This window comes from Gobius niger (assembly GCF_951799975.1).
Source record: "Gobius niger genome assembly, chromosome: 7".
Classification (NCBI taxonomy): domain Eukaryota; kingdom Metazoa; phylum Chordata; class Actinopteri; order Gobiiformes; family Gobiidae; genus Gobius; species Gobius niger.
In genome coordinates, this window is record NC_136858.1 from 17,180,329 (window position 1) to 17,199,718 (window position 19,390).

Below are 19,390 nucleotides of genomic sequence, written 5' to 3' on the forward strand. Positions count from 1 at the left end.
CCAGGGCAACGCCGATAATCTACACATCCAATGGACATTTTAAGGATTCTTTGGAAATCATTTGAAGCTTGTTAACATCCAGTGGTTTCATTACAATTTGCAGCATTTTGATGGTGGGGGCGAAATATTAGAGCTGCACAAATTGAGAAACAATTGCGATACTGATAACTGTCTTGAATATCGTCAACAATACTTTGGTGATATTTTACCAAACCATTCCATCATAGTATGTCCTAAACAAAAAGGAATTTTTTCAAGACTTAAAGGGATATTTCAGGATTTTTGACATAGGGCCTCATTCAGAGTTATCCACAGTGTTGTTTATTTCTGGAGGTTTTTTATATTTTTTATTTATGCAGTCCTTATATTTGAAGACTTTAGTGGTGCTAGGCTCGTGCTAGGCTAGTGCATGTCTATGGTAACTAATAGCCTGCATTAAAAACCTCTTCAAAATCATCAGGTAGTCCTCCAAGCGTTTCCTTATCTGATTTGTAGAAAGCTCCTTTGTGAATTCCACGTGTAGTAATGCCGGCGCAGGTAAACAAACTACTGTAGATCCAGTAACCTAGCAGATCACTCCTCCGCTACATAGCTTACAACCAGGAAGCTGATGCTGCTCAAATATAAGTTCTTTGAAATGCAAAATGGTTATATTTCAAAAGTGATTCACTCAACACAGACATTTATGGGTAGTCTGGTGTTATGAGTGATTTGCCTCAGGTGCACTGTGCTTGGGTCAGACTGTTTTTAATGCAGGCTACTAGATACCATAGACATGCACTAGCTTAGCACTAGCCTAGCACCACTAAACTCTTCAAATATACTTAAGGATCCTGCATGAAAAAAATAATGAAAAATCTCCAGAAATCAACAACACTCTGTATAACTAGGAAATAAACTAAGTCAAAAATCCTGAAATAACCCTTTAAAAGACTAAACCATGAACAAAACAAGGCTAAAAGGGAAGTAAGTTAGGATAATCATGGCAAGTGTTTCTGCTTTAGACTGTGTTTGCAAAGAAAAGTATTCTCCAGTGATTCTCCGATAAATTGTGGCTTCTTGCGATATGGATATCGCGGTAACGATAATTGGGTGATACTTTGTGCATCCCTTGTTTGATTTAGTTTAAACTCCGGACTTCATGAGCCACATTAGGGTTTAATATTTCATTGACATAAAGACCCGATGTGCTGCAGCTCTACCACCACAAACACGTATTTCTTTATACAGGATGTCCCAACTTTTCCCGTAATATCCTGAAGCGAGTTTTGATCTACTCCATGTTATTCCAAGGGACTTAAAAGGGTGATGCCCGCAGGTTTCTTTCTGTGATTCATTTTCATGTAAATACTCCTGAAAACACCCCGAGTATCAATTTGTCCGGCGCCTGCCTCTCCTGTGCCTTCTCTCCGTGCGCGCGGGTACAGCCCACAGTTCCCATTACCCCCATCATAAATTACCACGGGCCGCTGAATTACACTTGCTTTTCACCTTAGCAGGCAGGTTTGATGAATCCTAAGGCACAACACATCATCTCAACAAATCTTCATCACCGTTGCCGCTCGCCGTCTCTGTGCCGTTTAAACCGCTTCAAATCATTTTCATTGCTTCGCTATTAAAATGTGTAATTCACGGCTGCCGCTGAGCTGATACATGACACGCGCCTTTCCCTCCTTTACCCAATCTTTAGCCCCAAACGCGCCAGCACCTTCCATCCTTCCATCTGTGTCTCCCCCTGTGCATCTCTAAATCAACCGACTTCACTGTGACGGGGCCATGCAGATTCCTCAACCAGTCACTGAGGTGCAAACATCCATCCCATAAATAAGCAGCGCGTCGCCGTCACACCTGATGACATAATGACCACTTGCAAACTAATAAACAGCTTCATTCAACCAAAGCTATTGCTCCTTTTCATAAGCGGCTCCCCTCCCCTGTTCCCTGTCTCCCTATCTGTCACAAATTCATCCCCTCCGCACCTCTCTCCCGAGTTCGCCATAAATCACCGTTGTTGTCGAGCGCTATCCATTTTCCCCCAGAAACACAGGGTGGCTATTGCAGAAATTGGGTCAGGCATAATCTACAGGGCAGCAGAGCCGAGCTGTGATCAGGCTGGGTAATGTAGCCATTAGCAGCCATCCGCCCGAAAGACTTGGGGGAGAAGGGGAGGAGAGATGGTGGTCTCTTAAATGTAACGACACCCGAGGAAAAGCAGTTAAATAACACAGTTTTATCTCAAATGGATATGTAATGACTCACTATAACTTAAGATGCGAACTTTTCCCGTTCTCATTGAGTCCAAGGAGCCGGTGTCAATGATACGTTGTATTAAAGTAGATGGATTTGATATACTGAGATTGCTGAACTTTGCGCCTGTATGTGGTGTCGTGTTGCAGGGCCTGATGCCTGAGAAGCCTGAAGACGCACACTTCAAATGCACAGAGAAGCCGCCCAGAGGCTGATTGGCTTAAGATGACGTTGGTCTCTTGTGCTGCTCACTGCAGGGGTTTTAGCTGCCTCTTTACTCTGAATAAACCCATCACGTGATTTTATTTACCTCAGTTCACAGGTACGTCCGCCTTGTGATGCATCTGCAATATAGTTATTAATATAAGTTATTGCAACCTATAGTTATTTATAAATACAGCAAAGCTTAAGATAAAATAAAACATTCATTTGTTTTAAGTTTGAATGTTAGTGATGTTATTTGGAATAGCCTATGTGTAGCTTTAATCCAAAGTATATATTCACATGAACTTAGATGCACAATAATTTCATACAAAATGCTTGTTTATTTTAATATTATTTAGAAATCTTACCAGTGTTAGTGTATAAATAAAAAAGAAAATAATTGATTGAATACATTTCAGCCCCACTGGTTATGACAATTAAAAGGGTCATAAATGCAAAATAACATTAGGCAGCTTCACTGAAATAGAAAATTTATTGAATGGCAGTTCTTACTGAAAGTCTGAATTACAATAGAAAGGATGATATATCCTGTGAGTGGAAGCTGGAGCTGGTCCTGGAGCAGTGGGTTCATGTCAGGTGACATCTGATATATTTGTCAAACCACTTGTTTGGTATAAAACAATGTAAAAGACTATACCTCTGGTGAAAACGAATAAGTGGCTACTGAGATGTGGAGTTGGAGGCAACAAATAAAAAGTTAAACAGTACAAAATTATTATAATTATACACATGGTGTATTTCAACATTGAGAAGCTGATAGCTTTCAGTGAGACATACATTTGCTGCATAATAGAGTTATCTCAACAAATGAAGTGGTAATATACAGGGTTTATGTCGAGACGCGTCACCGAGTGCAGTGTCAGTACTCGAGCTTGTTGTATAGGTTGTATAAAGGTAGCGCTGGTAGGTTGCTCCCGGGGTAATACAACGGGGTGGGAAAGGCAATAGAGCGCGGCACGGGGACCCGCAGTAAGGAGTTCTCTCTAAAAACTAACGGCATCCCCACGAGTGTCTGTGCCGAGGCGTGCGCCATGTTGGCCGCCTCCAGTTCGGCTGAGAGTTGCCGCTTCCATTTGTTTCTACGATTCTGAAACCAAGTCTTGACCTGGGTCTCTGTGAGCTGAAGGCTGGACGCGAGGCAGGCCCGCTCCGAGCTGCTCAGGTACCGCTTCATGTCAAAAGTGGACTCCAGCTGGTACACCTGGCTGCGGGAGAACACTGTGCGCGTCTTCTTCTTGGCGCCCTGTTTGTCGGAGCCCTCCGAGTGCCGCTCCTCAGACAGACACGCGCCCGGCTCCTCCTTGTAGTCCTGCAACAGCGGCCGGCGCACCTCGCCCGCGGACAACAGACCTTTGGCCGTACCTGCGCGTAAAGGGGAAAGGGTGAGTTCAGCCTTAGTGGCACATGGTTAAAGACACATGGAAAACACCGTGTGTAAGTGAGAGGACCGCCTCGGTGACTTTTAGATAAACAACTACCCGAGTGTGAAGCCTACCGTGCAGTATTATTTAATTCAGTTCTATTTAACGCTCGATTGGCGACGTGTAGTGCGCCATTTTGAAAAACGAGGTTCATCAATTAGGCTGAGTCAATTGAATTTGAAATGAGAGGAAAGGCCAGGGGTCTAATTATTATTATTAGTCCGGCAGCATCCAGACCCTCCTCCTCAGTAATGACAGTGCAGACTGTCAGCATGCTGTGTTAAACAAACAAATAAACAATGGGTGAATGGGGCGCCATACACAAGAAAAAGGAGTTCATATGGGCTACTTAAAAAGAACAAATAGGCTAAATAAAATAACTATCATCATTATTATTATAGCCTGATTATTATTATTATTATTATTATTATTATTATTATTATTATTATTATTATTATTATTATTATTGGGGTATTAATAGCTATTATTATTATCATCGTGATTAGGCCTTACTGTTTACAAATGTGTCGAATTTATTAAAGCTGAATATAAAAAAAAAAAAAAAGGCTATATATTAAAATTTGACATCATACGTCTTTTGTATGTCATCGACCATAATAATAACAACAACAATAATAATAATAATAATAATAATAATAAAAACAACAATAATAATAATAATAAAAACAATAATAATAAATAATAATAATAATAATAATAATAATAATAATAATAATAATAATAATACATACCTAAACAGGAGAAGTTGTGTGTCTGCGCGCACGGCTCGCTGTGCGTTGTGTCGGAGGAGCAGAAACAGTCTGCCGAGTCTTCTCCACCGCTGCAGTCTTCTTCCGAAGATACGGACAGCGATCGTCTCCGCGCTGGCGCGTGCGGCGCAGGCTCCTTGCTGGGCACGCGTGGCGCATCGGAGCCCGTGCCCAGAATGGACTGGATGGTGAAGCTGGAGATGGGGCCCGAAGAACCCTTGCTCCCGCTGTCTTCTGTGCCGCTCATTGTAGCTTCATAACAGTCCTCACGTTGTGCCGCTTTTGTCTCGGTGCCTGAAATACTGCCTTTGTCTCGCGTGGCTGTTAATTGTGGAGTTTTACATTGAAGGAGTTGTTTTTTCTCGAGCTCGGGGAACATGAGTGTAATCCCGGTCCTCCTCCTCTCGCTCTGATCACAGGCAGTGCGCTGCGTGGCTTCATTTGCATGTAGGTAAGCTCCTCCTGGGCCAATGGCGGCCCCACGCTCCAGCCCGGAACTTTCAAACTGCTGTCAAGTCTGTGACGAGCGGCCGAGAGAGGGAGAGACTCATGTGCGATGTGTGGGCCAAACCTCCCGCTTCATTTGAACAAAACGCCTGCATGTGTGACTGTATTCGCCTGCGCTTTGTTTCATTCATCTCTGTGAACATTTGTGTAGGTTACATTGCATCATTATTCATGATAGGATACAGCATTATTACCTTTTTTACCTATTTCTCTTATATGTTCGATGTATTTGTTGCATTTCTTCTCATATTTTTTTAATCAAACACATGATCTTCCATTTCAAATCTGTAAAAGAAAGTATCGTGTGCGTCACCGGACTATGACCTGGCAGACACATATGCACGCACATAGGTTTGTGTGATTTGAAGACCTTGTTCATTTTTCCTGAAAATAATAAACTCATTCTGTGTCCATTATCTGCGATTAAGAATTAATTTGATCATTAGTGCGGCTAATCTGTCTCGTGATGACCGCGCGTGTAACAGTGCGGGCCAGCTAATTGATTGACTAATTGATTGAAGGGAGCCGAGTGCGCGTGCGGGGAGCGTGGTGTGCGTAAAAGAAGAGGACCCCCCCCACACACACGCGCGCAACCCCATCTCCCTCCCAACAGTGTCCTCTGGCTCTGGGACAGCTGCTTTTGTTAAGGATTGACATTACACACACTTTAATCGCCTGTCAGTGCGCCGACGTCACTGACGCAATACTCTGTCGGTTGATTTCTGATCACCGGTACAGAGCATCTGGTGAACAGTCTTACCAAAACGCAGGGGAGGCCTTTGGTCAATAAATAAATAAAAGAGGGTTGATTATTGCTACACGTGCTATCTGCAATGAGTGGCAGGTAGATGAGTTTATTTTATCACGGAGACCACTGTATCTGCTTCCATCACTTTGACTTTCGCTCAAACAAGTGAGTGACGTTGTGCGTAAACACATAATTATTGTATAAAGTACATTTTGGCTTTATGTAGGAAGTGTAGGACATATTTATTATTTCTTTTACTTACTTGCTTTCTTTATTTTAAGCCAAAGAAAGAAAGAGAAGACAGATGAAGTTATGAATAGCCTTGATCCGAGAATCAAGCTTCGATAAATATAAGACAAAGAGCCTTTTTTTTTTCTTTACACGTGTGTATTATGATATATGGCGTGTCCAAGTCTAGAATAAGGAAATTACCAGAGAAAATGATATCAATAAATTTTCTAAGTATAAACGTTGATTATGTTTCGATTTTCACTCAAGGAAGCGAGGCCTGTTCTTTTTTTCAGGGGGGCGTTTTTGCGCGCGCGCACACCGTCTCTGGCCTGTGTGTGCGCGTGCACGTGGGTGAGAGAGAGCTGTAAACGCGAGCAAAACGCGAGCCCTGAAGGTGTACAATTTATGTAATCTGAGTGTGGAAATGAACTGGGTAATTTATTGGAAAACACAAAGTCAGGAAGATGGGATCAGTACAGCCTATCCAAAGGCTCCTATCCATCAAGTTCCAATTAACAACCTAACCATTGAGTTTTAATGGCTTTCCAATCTACTGCCCTGATAGACTCATCAATTCCTCAGGGAGAAATTAAGAAAATCGACCGCCCCTCGGCGTTCCACTGTCATTCTTCACAGCAACTATATGTCAAATTAAAAACACAATTAAAATTTAAACTGTTCCAATCAGACGGTGCCCCGCAACCTATGTTTCACTTAATAGAACTTTGATGAAAATCGGATGCTCGCGTTCAATCAGGAAAAGCAAATGCGATGGCTTTTTACAAACAAGATTTTTACCTTCAGAGATTTGTCAAATTGTTAAAAGCCGTTCACAATCAGCTAATAGATGGAGTTCTCTTTGTGCCACAGTTGATTGCTGGCACAGGTGGTTCTGCATGAAGGAAAACGAAACGATCAAACCTGTGAAGTCTATGCTGAATCCCATCCTTGTTGTCATTACGCAGGCTGTTTCCTGTAAACTGTTGCGTTCTTTTGACATTTTAAATTCTTGTGTAATGGTAAGAGCCGGCGATGTGATGTAGGCTATTAGACTGTGACCTAGCTATTCAAATGAACAGGAAATTCGCTGACAGTGCGTAGTTGATCGGGATATTTTAATCGGTTAAATCGTAAAAAAAAAAAAAAAAATATTATTATTATTATGCCAAGCTTTTTCATTCTGCTGAGATGTAGCCTGGAAAATGCTCGCGAACTTTTCTGGGTTTTTTTTCTGCGTTGGTTATCCAAACTCCAAAGCTTCATGACGCACACAGCCAGGCTGGTCTCTGGTCATCATTTGATTTTACGCAAGTATTCCATTGCGTTATTCCGGTGTTATCCTCACGGGTGCTGCATTGGTTCATGTGTTATACCTTAAAGAAATGGTGCGGGTTATGATATAAAACGTGTATTTATACCCAGCTGCAGCTTTCCATAAAGTTTAAGTGTAATATCCTAATCTCTCCCGTGGAAGCGCTGCAAACTCTGTGCTCTCAACTCTAAACCTTTGTATAAATGCCCCCAATTTGTGCATGGCAGATTTGACTTCGGAGCAACATCTCCCATAATTGTCCCTCGCACATGCCACCGGCTGCACAAGAGGCGTGCATTACGCAAGGTGGTCATGCCACTTGTGTGTTTCCAAACTGCTACTAAAACCTCTGATAGGGGGCTTAAAATTACCCATTCAGCTCTCCATTTTAATAGAAAGCAGTAGCGGATGCGTACGCTCCCCGGTCACGTCCGCTTGTCCCCATTCCTGCAAATGTATTTTATCTGATTTTGGCCCCGCTCCCTTTCTCCTTTACATAAAGATGTCGCACAAATGGAAATTATTGAGTGGTAATTTTTACAATTTATGCGCGCAAATCAAGGTCATATGCCGTGCCAAATCGGCCTGTGAACATTGCTCTTACTTGACGCAATATGGCGTAGACGTTTCACAATCAATATGTGCCAGGGGAATAATGCCATACCAATCTATTCATTTGCCATAATGGGGCCGCAATGAGCGTGCGCGCTAGGTACACGTCGATAATTGGGCGATCCAATGATATTTGGATGAACCTTTTGTCTCCGATGTCATAATGTAAAGTAGGCTGTATAACTAACAAACACGTTTCCAATAGTCTAGTCAATACTGTACAGTGGACCTATATAAAGAATTGTGTGATTCTGCTGGCATGTTTCACATACGCAATTTCTTAGCTGAGTCCTTTGCCTTTTAAAGGCTTGTTTTTAATAGGCGTAATCATTTGGCCTTAAGATGTATTGATCTGCCCAGTAAAGCAGACGATATTGTATAAAAGTGCCAGGCATAATTTAAGCCTGTACTAGGCTATATTCTTTGGCCCGGCTATTTAAAAAATAAATAATCCTACAATAAAATAAAATAATGCGATGTCAGTGTATAGATAGCCTGGTTTGGCCTTGGGGTGATGTGGCTTTCCAAGAACATCTGACATCTTTATTTCGTGTTCGTGTTTGCCTATTTGGTTTTGAAAATTAATAAACACATTGTTTGATTTTGTACCAGTTGTTAAGTTCTTTGTAATTTTCAGAATTTGTGCAGTAGCCTACATTTCAAACTAAAGTGCGCACGTGCCGTAGCCTCTAAATGGTCTGGCCTCTTTTTAAAATGATTAAACATCATTGTTTTTGCTGAGGAAAACCACAATAATGTAGAAAATCTGAATGGAAATCTAATGAAATCTATACCATAAATGTATTTGTAGACTGGCAATGGGTAAAAAATATTAGGACAAAGCAGTTTAATCTTAGCATCCTAGCACGTTGACGGTTATCCTCTTGTGAATACATTAGCCGTAATTTTTGCAAGATGACACCCATTACTTGTCTAATTGAGTGCGTCGTGTTTGCGCAAAATGACACTGTCCGAGTGCGCAGCTTAATACTGACACTGAATCCCACCTGCACCGGCGCAGACCTGCACGTGGTTGGATATTTTGCACACACAAAAAAAAAAAAACAGCAGAGAAAAATTTTATAATTACAGTGCGAGTTCTAAAATGTAGGAATATTTTCCATTTATTTCACAACATGGTTCGGCAATACAATATCAAAACGTCTCAACTGTACAAAGGAGAAGCGGCCCCTCATTAAATATATACATTTACATTTGTACACCGCTGTGGTCCAGCCGCTTTCTGCTCCAACAAAACAAAAACAAAAACACACGAAGAGTCACTGGAGCTCGTTGTGCTTTGAAAGAGTTCACGACCTAAACATAAAGCTACGGGTTTTTACATGTTGGTTTTGATTGTCTCAGAAAATAAAATGTCACAAACGCTTCAACGTCATAATCTCACTGTGGTGATGTTTGACGGGCCACCTGTATTGCACGTACTAAAAATGGGCATTTTGAGTTTTTGAAATGGTCAGTAGTGTAAACACATGGGTCTCATGTCATCCGGCAGTGTCAGTGGACTCCTGAGGTCTGAGGTGGTCTAAAAATAGGCTAATAATAATAATAATAATAATAATAATAATAATAATAATAATAATAATAATAATAATAATAATAATAATAATGGACAGTGTTTTATGGGGAATTACACACATAAAGTCTAGTCCAATCAAACCAATGACGAATGTTCATTGGTTTCCTGCATTTTCTTTTTTCTTTCCCTTTTTTTTATTTTGTCAATATAAAAAATATAGTCTTTTTTTGTTTGCCACCTTCTTCACACGGGTCTGAGCAGTGGCACGGACGTTACTATGGGGTGTGAATAATACACGCCCGGGTGAGGGAAGGTGAGCAGCGGCTGGCTGGCGGGCACGCCGGCGGTGCCGTTCGTATTTTCTGATGCCGAGTTCTCGTGGTACAGAATGGGGACCCGAACTATCCTCTGCGCCGCCGCGTGGCTCAGGTTCGCGGCCTCCAGCTCCGCCGCCAGCTGTCTCTTCCACTTGTTCCTCCGGTTCTGAAACCAGATCTTCACCTGCGTCTCGGTGAGGTGCAGGGACGCGGCGAGGCCTGCCCGCTCCGAGCTGCTCAGGTACCGCTTCATGTCGAAGGTGGACTCGAGCTGGAACACCTGGCTGCGCGAGAACACGGTGCGCGTCTTCTTCTTGCGACACGGCTTCTTGTCGTCGTCGTCGCGCTTTTTCCAACCCTCCGCCTCGTCCTTCCGGGCCTCCTCCGCGTCGCTCTCCTCGAGGATGATCTCGTCGCCGCTCTTGCTGTTGTTGTGCTCGTCCTCGTCGTCCTCGTCTTTGGAGTCGGTGGGCTCGGTTTTGAGGAGGAGGTCTGGAGAGTCCCGGTCAGTGCCTGAGGTCGGGGACGAGTCTCTGGCCGCGGGTTTATCACTCACTACAACATAGAAAAAAGTAGACACTGTTAACACTTTCATAGGACTCACAGCCTGTTGATTCCCTTTTGTGCATCATCTTTCATTTGTCGTTGTATCGCCACAAATCTCAGGCGTCCAGCGTCCTTACACTGACATAAAAAATATGTCTCCACCAGTGCCAAAGGACCCATAAAGCGCACGCGTCATTTTCCACATTGGATGATTTTTATATATTAACATATGCAAAGCATGATGTCACTTTATTGATCTATTACTGAGCTATAGTGCCAAAAAAGGCCTTATATAATTATGTTTTGGCTTTATGTTTCAAATTATAAAATACAATTGTTTCCCAGTGTGACTTAGGTATCAATAAAATAGTTATCCTTTAACTAGCAACATTTCTTTTTATGATTGCGTAAAGGACGTGGAGATGTAATAATGGCCTCAACAGAAATCACAATTGCATATCATAAACAATGCAGTCAAAATGAATTGACTACAGAGGCTCATGAGCTACATTTATATTGAAATGATATCCCCTGTTTTCCCCTTCATCGAAAATGTTCATGCACAATTTCCCCAATCCTTACCTTCCGTGCGATGCAGGTGCGCTGCGGAGCCCAGAGTGTAGGGGTACCACCATGCTGAGGTGCGCTCCAGATAGTGCGCCGGGAGACTGAATCGTTGCGCCGGCAACTCAAAGCGTGGGAAGCTGAAGTCTCCGACCTGTGACAGGGAGAATCCCCCCTCCAGAGCTGCCTTCGTGGCAGCCAACACCGGCTTAGGTTTGGACGGTTTGCTGTCACAGTTGAGCAGGTTCTTTATAAAGAAAGGCGAGTCCTTGGCAGAAGTCTCTTGCGTCGTTTCAGGCATCGCTTCGGCTGTTCTTTGATAAGTAAATGGCTACAAAATCAAATATAAGTCACTTACACACAGCCTGTATCCTGAGAGCTACTGCTGTGCTGGATGTTCAGTGGAGAGGAGACGTCGCGCGTAAAGTGTGCGTCCTTTTGGCTCAAAAAGCGATGAAAATAGTACTTACGCAAAACACGTCAAAATGAGCAAAGAGCTCATCCCCTGTTCGTCAAAACGCACCAAAGACTGTCCAGTGTGTCAGTCACTCTGGCGTCTGATGCTAATGATGAAATAAAAATGTCATCCAAGTTAAATGCGGAAAGTATAGGCGATTGGGCATGTACAATGGCAAATGGGATTGGGGAGCGACTGTGAGGAGAGAGAGAAGGAGGGAGGGAGAAGGCCGTCCCACTGCTCTCTGCGTACTCTGTGGCTACAGCCTCTGGGCGCTCGCCTGTTATTGGTCTCACAGTCCAATTAGGAGCAAATGAACACAGAGCTTTTAGCGTTGGAAGAAAGCTTTGGGATAAGCGCCAAGGATGAACGAGTCCTACCATGAAGTGACACTAGGACAAATGTACAGTTTTATGAAGTTTGCGGCTCGAGTTAGTTCAAGTTTCATCCACGCCTTTTGGGGAAACAATATCTTACACAAATTATAAAGCGTGTCCTTACATCAGAATAATCTCGGAATGAGTCATTATTTGAAATAATTATTATGCATGATTTAAGTTTCATTCACATGAAAACGCTGTTTTGTCAAACTTTTGTATGTTATACATTGTATTTAACTGTGCGTAAAACATGCGTAAAACAGAGACCATGTGCAAAAGTCTAAACTAAAGCCATTTTTACACATATCTACAGTATTAGCTAAATGTTTTCTAATAAATATTCTTTAGCTCTTTATTTTTGCTATATGTAAACAGACACGCACATTTAGATTCATAATTAAGTGATTTTTAGCAAATGGTCACTTTGAGAATGTTTCGGGTCACACGGGCATTCATTTTATACTAATCGATGAAGGAAAATTCATCCACAGATTGTCCTCTTTGAAACTGCGTTACGTATATTTACTCAAATATTTAATAGACTTGTTTAACCATGCTTCCAGCCTGAGAGGAACAGAGGGGAGATAGCGTCCTCTTTGGGCCATGAAGAGGAAGTGCAGGATGTGAAACTGCTTAATTGTGTTCTGGGTAACGTTCAACGTTTTGTCCTTTTTGTCATGGTCGGTATAAGATGTATTCACTTAGCCAAGTCAGATTTTCTGAAATGTATAAATTATGGATGCATTGCATATAAACGTCCAGACCTTTTAACTTGGAATGTTAGGGAAGTGTTAGATATGTCCCAATAAGCACTTGGTTGCTTGTGGCTTGGTGTGGTTCAGAGTAAATAAAGATGAGCTGCCTGAGCACAGATATCCTGTTACCGAGAGTAATTACCGCCTCACTTGGTCATCATCACAGCACAAAACAGCCCCAAGCTTTTCTTTGAATCAGAATCAGAATTGTTTTATTGGCCATTGTTATGAACAGGTTCACAACTAGGATTTTTTTTTTCCGGTTCAATCGTGCAACATGAAACACAAAACATATAACACATAACTTTAGATAAATAATTAACTATAGAAAAACTTGGAGAAACAACCTGCGATGTACTTTCGTGCACTGATCGATGTTGGCAAATATTATATAAATGCAGCTGCAAAAGAGGAATAATTATGAATGGGTTTTTACTAATTTCTGTATTGTTTTGTAAATCTGCAGATGTCAAGGAACAGAAATATTCCAACCAGGACTTTGCAGCATCAGGGTATTTGAACATATTAAACGTCCATTTGGAAAAGGAAATGTCTAACTGGGGTCCACCTACCATCAGGTGAATGTAGCCAGTGACTCAAAAAAAAAAGTCCATTAATCACTTTGTTGTGAGTTCAGTTGGATCTTGGGTCTGAAAGTTTCAAACAAAGTGACAAACACATTGTATTAGGTGGGCCAATTATAACATGATAAATTCAGCTTTGAAAAATGGAAATATCTTGTGTTTAACTGCAAATAAATACGTATGATTAAGTAATTGTTAGGACCATGATTTTTGTATACTTTATTGTCCCCATAGGGAAATTTGTCCTCTGCATTTAACCCATCCTTCGATGCCACTGGGGCAACCCGTAAGGAGCAGTGGTCGACGGCAGTGCCGGGACCCATCTCCATGATGTGGAGCCAGGCTGATGGTCAGAATCACCTGGCTGGAGGATTCACCTATTGCACATGTTTTTAGTGGTAGGGGAAACCGGAGTACTCGGAGGAAACCTATGCAGACACGGGGAGAACATGCAAACTCCACACAGAAAGGCCCCGTCCTGGTGGGAATTGAACCTGGGACATTCTAGCTGTGAAGCAGAGGCGCTAACCGCTGCGCTACCGTGATGCTGCTTAGACCCACAAGTCTGGTTTTTCTGTCAGCAGGTAATCAGCGTTGGGTAGTAATGGGATACATGTATTTAGAGTATGTATCATATTTAGAATACTCATTTTGAGTAATTGTATTCTGGTACAGTTACTTTTTCCTTTTTTTTTAAAAGAAATACAGTGCAGTTCTCAATCATTAGATTTCAGCTTCATTCAACAATGCCCATGGGCGCCATATGTCATGTGATCTGAAGTACTTCTAATTAGTGGTAAATAAGTTCACAACAGACACTCCAAGGAGTGTTGGTTACATGATCTTAATCTTATGCTACATTTATAACAATATGTCACGAAAGTATTCAGAATACAGTACTATGATTGGACAAAGTAACGGAATACGTTACAAATACATTTATGCTATTTTACAGTATTCAATATTCTGTAACTAAATGCAATTTAAACGTATTCTCTCCAACACTGCAGGTCAGCCTGCAGAAAGAGATGCATGAGGTTTAAAGTGTAAGAAATCAGTCAATATTGTTGGTGTTCAATATGTGGTGGACGGTCAATGATCAGAAATAAATGAACAACGCAGAGCCGTCAATGTGTTATATAACTATCGCCACCTAGACATGTATTTGTTTGTACTGTTGCGCAAAAAGGGGACATGAAATCCATGCAGTCTTACAACAAATTGAACATATCAAAGAAGCAATGAGTATAATTATGCTCTTTTTTTTCTTTTTTCTGGGGCACTGCTGCCCCCGCAACCCGGCCCCGGATAAAGCGGAAGAAAATGGATGGATGGATGGATTTTTCTTTTCTTTTCTTTTTCAGAAACAAGGAATTATCAGGAGACCCAAAACAACAAGGTTAGCTGCAGTTCTGTGCACTGCATCTTGACCCTTCTGTGTCACTCTCTGCCTGGTCCCCTTACCAACGTTGTGTGCCTACTGCCTAAGCATTTAGATTGACAGCTTATTGTGATATAATTTCATGTAAAACCACTGTGCAGAGCATTTCAGGTGAGCCACAATACTAAACAGAACCTAAAGGACAGCTTGACACAGATTATTCTATTCTGCAGTGAGTAACTAAAGGATTTAAGCCTCATATCTAGTATCCTGTTCTGGGTAAAATGTGTTGCAGTATGGCTTTGAGATGACATTGAATCTAGAAATGTGGAAAGCGTCACCACACACACATAAAAACAAAATTGTGCCTGGGGAGATAAAACCACACTGCCCCTTTAAGATCTTGCTTCTGTTCTGCATTGATCTCAAATATACAGTGGCCAGTGCCCAGAGGCCACATACAGCCCCTCACAATGTTCCATAAGTCTATTTTTTGTTGCTCCCCGTGTAGGTTACGATGACTTTTATATTATTTATTTCTAAGCGCCTAGATATTGATTATTTCACCAGGAAAAATGACAAATGGCAGCAGGGAATGACACGGTCAGCAGGTTCTATTAGAGAAATGATAGTGTTGCTCGTGGTTTGTTAAAAGGTCCAGTTTAGATACTTTATAGGTTTACATCCATCATCTTCTAATGACTGGCCTGATGAAAAACACAATGGCCCAGTGCAGCCAACTTCGCTTCGTAATTGCTCCCATATTAAATATAGATTTTTGTTTTGATATCTTGAGAGAATTCCTTTCGGTGGCTAAGAATTGTGATAAAAGATGTGGATGCAACGGCGAAAGGCTCAAAGGGCGATAACTGGTAGAGTGATGGGAGAAGTAGATGGTGGGGGATGTGATACTAAAATGTGGTACAAGCTAAGATTTTCTTCAAATACTTTATATTTCAGACTAGAGTAGTTTATTAGAAATACAACTAATAATAGTAATAACATGTGGACTGATTTTACAAAATCTAACTGTATTATTTTAGTTTAGCTTGTTTTTGTTGCCAAATAAATGCCAAATAAATATGAAACATGTATAGATGCAGGAGCATCAAACTGGCTGTAGATGTTGCAGAGAGCATCCCTCAGGACTGAGGGCCCTCGTCTGTGGGACCCGCTGGTTATTGAGCTGCAGTCGGCTCGGGTAATGGCCGTCATTTGGATCGAGGATCCTCCGGCCAATTTTTTCGGGTGTTCCACTTGACCTTTTTGATCCATAACCCTAAGGATCTTTTAGGAAATTCAAAAATTATAACGTTTACTCTTTTTTTTTGGTTTGTCTGACTCCCATTTCTTCTTATTGAATATCAAAGTTCTACTATGAACTTGAATTTCAGCTGGTCTTGATCGGGACTGTATTTAATTTGGTCTTCACACTTTTATTGCTTCTATTTCTTATACATTTGTCAGTAACAACAAGTTTAATGTGACCTACTGTATACTTTAATGGTAAAAAACATTTAACTTGTACTTCCTCCATCTGCAGTGTCAAAGTAACTTTATGCAAGTTCTCGATCTCGGTTTGTCCAAGCGTGTAATGTAGAATTGGCCAATCTGATCAAGCTGAGCGTTTAGGCCTTTTAGAGATCTAAGTGTCCAACTGCATCAACACAAACAGCCTCGTCTATCACCGCGCTCTGTCCACGCTGCGTCCTCTCTTTAAACTGGACACTTCAGCTTGTGACGAGCCATTACCCCGCCAAGGCCACACAGAGATTGCCTAGATTTAAGTATTGCATTTAAACTTGTAAAGGCATCGGTGTCCGTCCACTGACCCAGCACGCTTTAATTGGGATTGTGCAGCTATTGATTGGTGAGTGGCCGGCTCGACTTGAGTTACAGCCTGATTAGCTTTTGCTCGGCACCTTGCTCGGGCCCGGCCAATGAGCTCAATGTCACACAGGTTGAGGCACTTCACCCTCCACTTAACTACAAAGAACACACTTCCTTCCCGGGTAAACAGGAAACGGACGCTCAATAATGTAGTAACAACACTTTCAGTGCTGGTAAATTCATGTATATATGAATATATTTGATGCAAAATTATAGGGTCTAGGTGAGAATCTAATTTAGTGAGAATTTAAAATAGTATAAATAAAATTAAAACTCTTTTTAGCCCCTAATTTTATCCATCTTCTTGAGCTAAAGCAAAACATTTGTGAGAACAATGCATGCCTATGCCAAGACGGTCTGCTTAAAGGCCCTGTACTTTTTTATCCAGAGCTAAATGTGTTTTGTCCTTCAGAATTTTGTAAATGCAGACATTAGTGAAAAAGGGGCTTTGTGGTGTGCTGTGCATCCAATGATTTTCAGCAATCGTGAAGTAGCAAGCCAGTTGTTGTTGTTTACATTCCTGTGACAGCCTTCTCCCAAAAGCTAGTGCTCATAAACTCATTACCATGAACAATTAGGATGTTAAAAAATGAGCTAGGAAAGTTAGGGATGAGTTTAGACCAAAACTATTCAACTACACAATACAACAATACAATACAACAATTCCAAATTTACCAAAACGTTAGCAAAAAAACAAACAAATATTGGCTCATTCAATGTACATTTGGCCTGTGTGTCTCATGGTTTTGTAATCCGTGTTTGGGAGTAACTAAATACATGGATTTAGAATACGTATTTAGAATACTCATTTTGAGTATGGTTAAGTTATACTTTCATTTCTAAATATCAAGGTAATACATCCCAGTACTCAATCATTAGATTTTAGCTCTGACCTGTTTTTCCTCCTAAAATAATGTAAAGATTTAAAACGCCTTATGCCACAGTTCATACAAACACTGCACATGTGTCATATGGTGCTGTATCTGCTGCTCCTGTACATTTGCCAAGAGAGTTTTACAGTTCCTAATTAAGGGTTGTTCCAACAATCAGTCATTTTTGTAATTATACGCCATATTTATACATAAATATAATGACCATCAATGTGAAAGTATTCTAAAAGTATTCAAAGTATTCAGAATACTGATTAGACAAAGCAACGGAATATATTACAAAATACATTTTAAGGCAAGTATTCAGTAACTAAATACAATTTTAAAGCATTCTCCTCAACACTGTAATATGTTGACATAGGCTTCATGTAAGTGTCCATGTGATGTATATAGACTTATCTCAATGGAAAATTTTTGACCTATCTTACACCATGAGCAGATAATTCCCTTCAGAACCTATTCTTCCTCTTGCATTACACTATTGTGAGCATTGATAAGTACACTGAAAGTGTCTGCCTTCTCTTTTTATGTGAATGAGTCATTAATAGCTTTCAGGCTGCATCAAGCCTTTTCAGTGTCAGACATATTGTCTCATAGCTTGGGTGAATGAGTAAATCTGAGCTCATTCTATCAACATTTCAGTTCTTTTTGGTGGAAGAGATGAAACTCAGCTGTGTGAGAGATGTATCCTTCTTTCTTTATTAAGAGCAGCTTGGCTAGAGCCCGCTTCAATACCCTGCGTGTGTGTAAGTCCAAAGTGGTGCCCTGAAATGTGTCATTACAACTGGGTAATCTGAAGAGGCCAACAGAAAAGTTCTCATCAGTGTCATCGCTGAGATATAGATATGGGGCGGGTAACAAATGGCCAAATACACAGGCGCCAGAGCACACCATCAATAAAGCAATTTATAGTGTCATAACAGGCGCGTTTTTCCTAAAGCCAACCCTTTCAAAAAAACTTTTCCCTCTGCAAATCGCCACGGCAGCAGCACCACCATTACGGGCTCCCCCTGCCTTGTGAATTTAATGGATTCCGTACAAATAATATTCCAGCGTAATGGAAAAGGTTGAAGTCGCAGAAGACAGATGAAGTCATAAACACGTATAATTGAGAATCAAAGACCGATAAATTTTAAACTGCTATCCATTTTCTCCCTTTAGATGATGATCTATGTTATGGCGCGCGCCGGAGAATGGAGGAGATTATGGGGCAAAATTATAACAATAAATTTTCAAAACATACACCTTGATTATGCTTCGATTTTTTCCCGGAGAGGGGTAGAAGAGGGAAAGGGAGTGGGGGAGGAGGGGGTGAGATAGAAAGGCTGGGGATTGCTGAAAGCTTGCTGCCTAAATGGCGCCGTAAAATAGGTTTCCTGCTCTTTTGCCTGCACAGCGTAGGCATGCCTGGAGGTGGGAACCCCCCCACCCTCCCCACACACACACACACACACACACACACACACACACACACACACACACACACACACACACACACACACACACTAAATGGGGGAAATGAATTGTACGTAATTTATTGCAAACGCGCACACTGCGAGATTAGATCAGCATATCCCATCAAAGGAACAACAATCAATCAGCCTCTAGTTAACAGCTTGAAACGCATAAACCAGGGCAGCTAATGGTTTCCCAATTTAACAGATTGATGGACTTATCCGCTCCTAAGGGATGTATTAAGAAAACTGGCTACTCTGACACTGGCACTGACACTTTAGACAGGGCCCTTTTATACCTTTCCGTCCACGCCCCACAATGCAGGTTCACCCAGGTATAAAAGGCGGAAGAATTTTTTTCCCCCCTCCCGTCCCATTCTTTACCGCAGACAGAGGCACTCCAGCTGTGATCTGTTATTCAAATGGGGCAGGCTGTGGAAGTGTGTCAGATGTGGAGAATGAGCCCATTTTAATGACCTGATTATCGCGGGTCATTTGGAACTGTGAAATCAAGGAAGCTATTCAAAGCCACTTAACAATATCTAAATGTGGCCGGGGCGCG

The 19,390-nt window shown here is 41.5% G+C and overlaps 2 protein-coding genes across 2 annotated transcripts; both read right to left on the reverse strand.

The window, feature by feature from the left end:
• Nucleotides 1-2,832: 2,832 nt before the first annotated feature.
• Nucleotides 2,833-5,120, reverse strand: hmx2 (H6 family homeobox 2). The gene is made up of 2 exons (XM_079559572.1): nt 4,646-5,120; nt 2,833-3,834 (listed from the first exon to the last, which is right to left on the reverse strand). Exons 1-2 carry the CDS (start codon nt 5,040-5,042, stop codon nt 3,332-3,334), a joined length of 900 nt encoding a protein of 299 aa, XP_079415698.1. The 5' UTR covers nt 5,043-5,120; the 3' UTR covers nt 2,833-3,331.
• Nucleotides 5,121-9,221: 4,101 nt separating this feature from the next.
• hmx3a (H6 family homeobox 3a) lies at nt 9,222-11,655 on the reverse strand. Its single transcript, XM_079559571.1, has 2 exons — nt 11,056-11,655; nt 9,222-10,482 (listed from the first exon to the last, which is right to left on the reverse strand). The coding sequence occupies exons 1-2, from the start codon at nt 11,336-11,338 to the stop codon at nt 9,854-9,856; spliced, it is 912 nt and encodes a 303-aa protein (XP_079415697.1). The 5' UTR covers nt 11,339-11,655; the 3' UTR covers nt 9,222-9,853.
• Between the last annotated feature and the right edge of the window lie 7,735 nt (nt 11,656-19,390).

What these genes read in the sequence shown, in the direction of transcription:
- hmx2 (XM_079559572.1), bottom strand. Translation starts at nt 5,042, where the DNA reads ATGTTCCCCGAGCTCGAGAAAAAACAACTCCTTCAATGTAAAACTCCA. An exon ending in ACACAACTTCTCCTGTTTAG is followed by an intron (nt 3,835 to 4,645) that starts GTATGTATTATT and finishes CTTTACGCGCAG; the next exon opens with GTACGGCCAAAGGTCTGTTG.
- hmx3a (XM_079559571.1), bottom strand. Translation starts at nt 11,338, where the DNA reads ATGCCTGAAACGACGCAAGAGACTTCTGCCAAGGACTCGCCTTTCTTT. An exon ending in GCACCTGCATCGCACGGAAG is followed by an intron (nt 10,483 to 11,055) that starts GTAAGGATTGGG and finishes TCTATGTTGTAG; the next exon opens with TGAGTGATAAACCCGCGGCC.